Raw genomic sequence first — 4,369 nt, forward strand, 5'->3', positions numbered from 1 at the left:
GTATATTGATACACAGAGCACCCTGTATATTGATACACAGAGCACCCTTTATATTGATACATAGAGCACACTGTATATTGATACATAGAGCACCCTGTATATTGATACACAGAGCACACTGTATATTGATACATAGAGCACCCTGTATATTGATACACAGAGCACCCTGTATATTGATACACAGAGCACCCTGTATATTGATACACAGAGCACCCTGTATATTGATACACAGAGCACCCTGTATATTGATACATAGAACTCCCTGTGTATTGATACATAGAACAACCCGTATATTGACACATAGAACACCCCGTATTATGATGCATAAAACTCCCTGTATATTGATACATGGAACACCCCGTATATTAATGCATAAAACTCCCCGTTAAGTTAACATTGGGGAATCAAAACTAAGTACACGTCGTGCGCCTACTATTAAGCAGGGTAATCGTGAAAGGAGACTTGACTTTTGCTGGAATTGTTGTAATGTTAAGGGGCCTAGTTCTAGTATTTTAATTCTTATACGCTGGTATAGTTGGATATAATAACATCTGGAACCCTAATCTTCAGATGATATCACTCCGTTACTACTGAAAGACGTTAAGGACCACCCAATTCTACTATAGTAATATGAAACAACCGGTCCTCCTTAACTTATTTTCAGTAGTATAACTAAGTGCCAGATCAGAACTGACACGCCTTAAATGTCACGTGGCCATCTAACATACGTTTCATACCAACTCTCGCGACCTATATCTTGAAATCAAGATAAAGAATTTCACAGCGAAACCGTCATTCCTAAAGTTGGCCGTCCTTTCTGACCTGCTGCCCCAAGACTGGACAGATGATCGGTGTCCTCCTCCTCCTCGGTCTGGGGAGTTCGGGCCTGGCAGCCGTCATCAGCACCACCCCCCTCATCCTTACTACTATGCCAAACACATGCGAGCACCGGGGCAAATACTACAAGATGGGACAGCATTTCAGTCCAACACCATGTGAGAGGTGTTTCTGTGGACCTTCCGGTCAAGCAGTCTGCGCATACATGGACTGCGCACTTGCCTTGTGTGTTGATGCTGTGAAACAACCAGATCAGTGCTGTTCAACCTGTCCAAATGGTTCGTTAACTTACTTATCAATAACTTTCCCAAATAGAAATGTTTACCTGCATTCTGACCCTCCATCATGTCAATCTCTTTAAATCAGGTGAATCCTGCCCCTCCATCGGATGAATCCCAAGACCTATCCCAGACACATTTTAACCGGAAGCATATGAAGCACCATCTTTAACATAATGTACAGCTGCAGTTACAGCTTTCTATTCCGGCCTACCAAGGAAACCCCATAGAGAGCAACCAAACTATGGAATATGTAACAGAAAATATCTACACCAATAATAAACAAGCCACAATCCCGATAAGTTTGCCTCGTTGTGATTAAAACCCGCCACATTTTCAATGGAGACGCATGCGCACTCGGTTTGTTGCGGTCTGCTTGATTTACTGTGTTTATGCCATTGAAAAAGTGGGGAGTTTTATTCATTACGAAGCAAAGTTAAAGGGAATTGTGTCCTGTTTGTTATTTGTAATTTGTGTGAAGTGTGTACATACACTGTACACCATAACTCGGTTGCTCTTCTGGTTTCATTGGAATGCCTGTTATGTATCTTCCGAAAAGGCTTCAACTGTTATTTTAGCAATTGTATATCATGTCGTGTTGCTGCCGTAATGTGCTAGTCACTCATCTGCCTCGCATACTCTCCATGTTTTGTCTTCTAGGCTGGAACTGCAAGCACGGTGACGTCACCATCAAGATGGGCGATGTTTATCACCCTGACCCGGCGACCTCGTGTCGGTGCAACAATGGTCCATCCCACATGGGATTCGGGAACCTTGTCCTTAAGGCAGAATGCACCTCGGTGTGAATAAAAATAAATTTGTATCACTTTTAACCGTTTTCTAGAAATGAAATGAGTTTAAATCACAGTTGTTCGTCTGTCAAAGTGTGTGAGAGAGTTTTATAGGCGTTAAGGGTCATCATTCAGTCCAGCCCCATCATTGAGGTGAAAACAGAATGACGCTTGTACTATTGTCAACCCAATGGGCAAAGAACCCGGATGTTCTGCATGACGAGTCGTCATTTTATCCATCTATACTCCACCACCTCACCTTCCTTCATCGATGTGTACCCATGTAAGGAATCAAATCTGGTTAATCAGCGAAACAGAACTATTAAACCATATGGTTACCCCACCGTTCATCGTCTATCGAATTCATATAGTTTTTCCTGAATATGTCACTCCGGGGTTCGTCTGGACTGGTGTGATTCAGATACGAGAATTTAGGATATTGTAGTGCTCGCGTTTTGGCCTTCTGACCTTCTGATCTTCTGGCCTTCTGGCCTTCTGGCAAATATATCTTTATGTTTTGTAGTTCTCCTGTTGGTGTGGCCATGTTGGCTCACTCGCGACATACAGCCGGCTAAAGGCAAAGTGCACGACAGACCTGAAGCCAATTGTCCGTGAAGAACGATGGAGTCTTCGACTTCAAACTTAATATTCAATCTAACAGCCATCTCGCGTTAAGAGAAACAAGTCAACGCCAGCATTATTCTCTTTCTTTATATACACCATAATCTTATTTTTCTGGTCTCCCTGAAGATCCGGGTTAGAATTGGTCTTCAGCAACCTATGCTTGTAATAGAAGACTAAATGGGATCGGGAGGTCAGGCTCGCATATTTGGTTGATGCATGTTATTGTATCCCAATTGCGCAGATATAGACCTGTTAATATCCGGTGAAGAATAGGTCTTCAGCAACCCATGCTTGCCTTAAAAAACGACTATCGTAAGAGGCGACTAATATGGTGGCCGAGAGGGGACATCGCTTTCTCGCTCTATCGCTTTCTCGCTTTCTCGCTCTATCGCTTTATCGCTTTATCGCTCTATCGCTTTCTCGCTTTCTCGCTTTATCGCTTTCTCGCGGTTAAGCAGTATCCCCTCTTGACCACTACAGGGGCCGCATGTGATATCTGCTGCAATTGGGAGGTAATGTTGAACTTTTCTCACTATTTACTTAAAACATAATTTAACTGTACAGACGTAGGTGATTTTAAAACAATCCACCGCTTTTTGCGTAAAATGTAATTGATTTATTTATGGCCCTATTCAGTTGTATGTGACCATCACGCCGAAAGCGCGTGGCAGATCATGGCAATACGCTTTAAATAAATCAGGTTAAAATCTAAATATATACTTTTCAAAAAGAAGTTAAGAAGACTATGGTTAATTAGTCATGGCTGATTGTTTTGCAAAAATACAATCTTATAATTGTGGGTGTTCTATAACTTGTTTTCGGTAGTATATGATTTACAGTGTGTCATAATGTTGTCCGTAAATGTTCTTTTTGACATTTGATGTATGTTTAACTTGAATTGTGTTTCTTGTCTTGTGCAAATCTACAAATATATGTACTTACATATAGTAATTTGATAAACAGCGCTGTGAGTGAGTGAGTGAGAATGGTTTCACGTCGCTTTTAACAATAATCCAGTTATATCACGGGTAACACCAGAAAGGGGCTTCACACATTGTACCCATGTGGGGAATCGAACTGGGTCTTCGGCTTGACGATCGAACGCTGTAACCGCTAGGCTATCCCACCGCCCCCATCGCTGTGGCGTTACCACAGTTGATATGTGTACTTGTGTAAACTACACATATGGAGAGACATAATTAGAGTGGCCACATAGTTAAGGTTGATAACAATATGAAATGCATTACTATGATTATCTATCATTGTGATATGTTATGTATATCTTAAGTATAGTTTTGTCAAAATTATGTATGTGTGTGTGTGTGTGTGTGTGTGTGTGTTTCCGACTCATTGTCTGTGTAAAAAGGTAGTAGATAACAACATAACTCATATCAGAACGCACAATCGTTAACCATACAGTTTAAATGGATAGAGAATTGCTACATGAATATGTATATTCCTGCCTGAGCCTATACTATAATTGGATATCTAGTCTCTCCTTGCGGGAAAGTTAAACTTTATTTTACAAGCACTTTAGCATTAAATTTAATTCCCGAAGACAGTTTGATCGAAAGTCATTATAAAAAACGAGTTGTTTAAAAAAAATATTTACAACGCATTTCATTTCTATTGTCCAAGGAATGAGGTTACGGGTTAATGACGCTCTCGAAAGTCGTATATGTGACTTAAGGTAGAGACATATATCTAATTCATCTGTATTTTGTAAGGGAAACATAACTGTGTACATGTATGCATAATGTACATGCAACTTAATGAACATAATTGTGATCCCGAAATCGGACGAGCACATATTCGGCTTCAATTCCAAATCTAATTACC

The 4,369-nt window shown here is 40.6% G+C and overlaps 1 protein-coding gene across 1 annotated transcript; it reads left to right on the top strand.

The window, feature by feature from the left end:
- Window positions 1-757: 757 nt before the first annotated feature.
- Window positions 758-1,948, top strand: LOC139464304 (von Willebrand factor C domain-containing protein 2-like). The gene is made up of 2 exons (XM_071245825.1): window positions 758-1,115; window positions 1,776-1,948. The coding sequence occupies exons 1-2, from the start codon at window positions 845-847 to the stop codon at window positions 1,919-1,921; spliced, it is 417 nt and encodes a 138-aa protein (XP_071101926.1). The 5' UTR covers window positions 758-844; the 3' UTR covers window positions 1,922-1,948.
- Window positions 1,949-4,369: the final 2,421 nt, after the last annotated feature.

This window comes from Haliotis cracherodii, unplaced genomic scaffold, assembly GCF_022045235.1.
Source record: "Haliotis cracherodii isolate W230 unplaced genomic scaffold, xgHalCrac1.p SCAF_17, whole genome shotgun sequence".
Taxonomy (NCBI): domain Eukaryota; kingdom Metazoa; phylum Mollusca; class Gastropoda; order Lepetellida; family Haliotidae; genus Haliotis; species Haliotis cracherodii.

Coding starts and splice junctions, on each gene's coding strand:
- LOC139464304 (XM_071245825.1), top strand. CDS start 845: ATGATCGGTGTCCTCCTCCTCCTCGGTCTGGGGAGTTCGGGCCTGGCA. Junction 1,116..1,775: donor CTGTTCAACCTGTCCAAATG/GTTCGTTAACTT, acceptor TTTGTCTTCTAG/GCTGGAACTGCAAGCACGGT.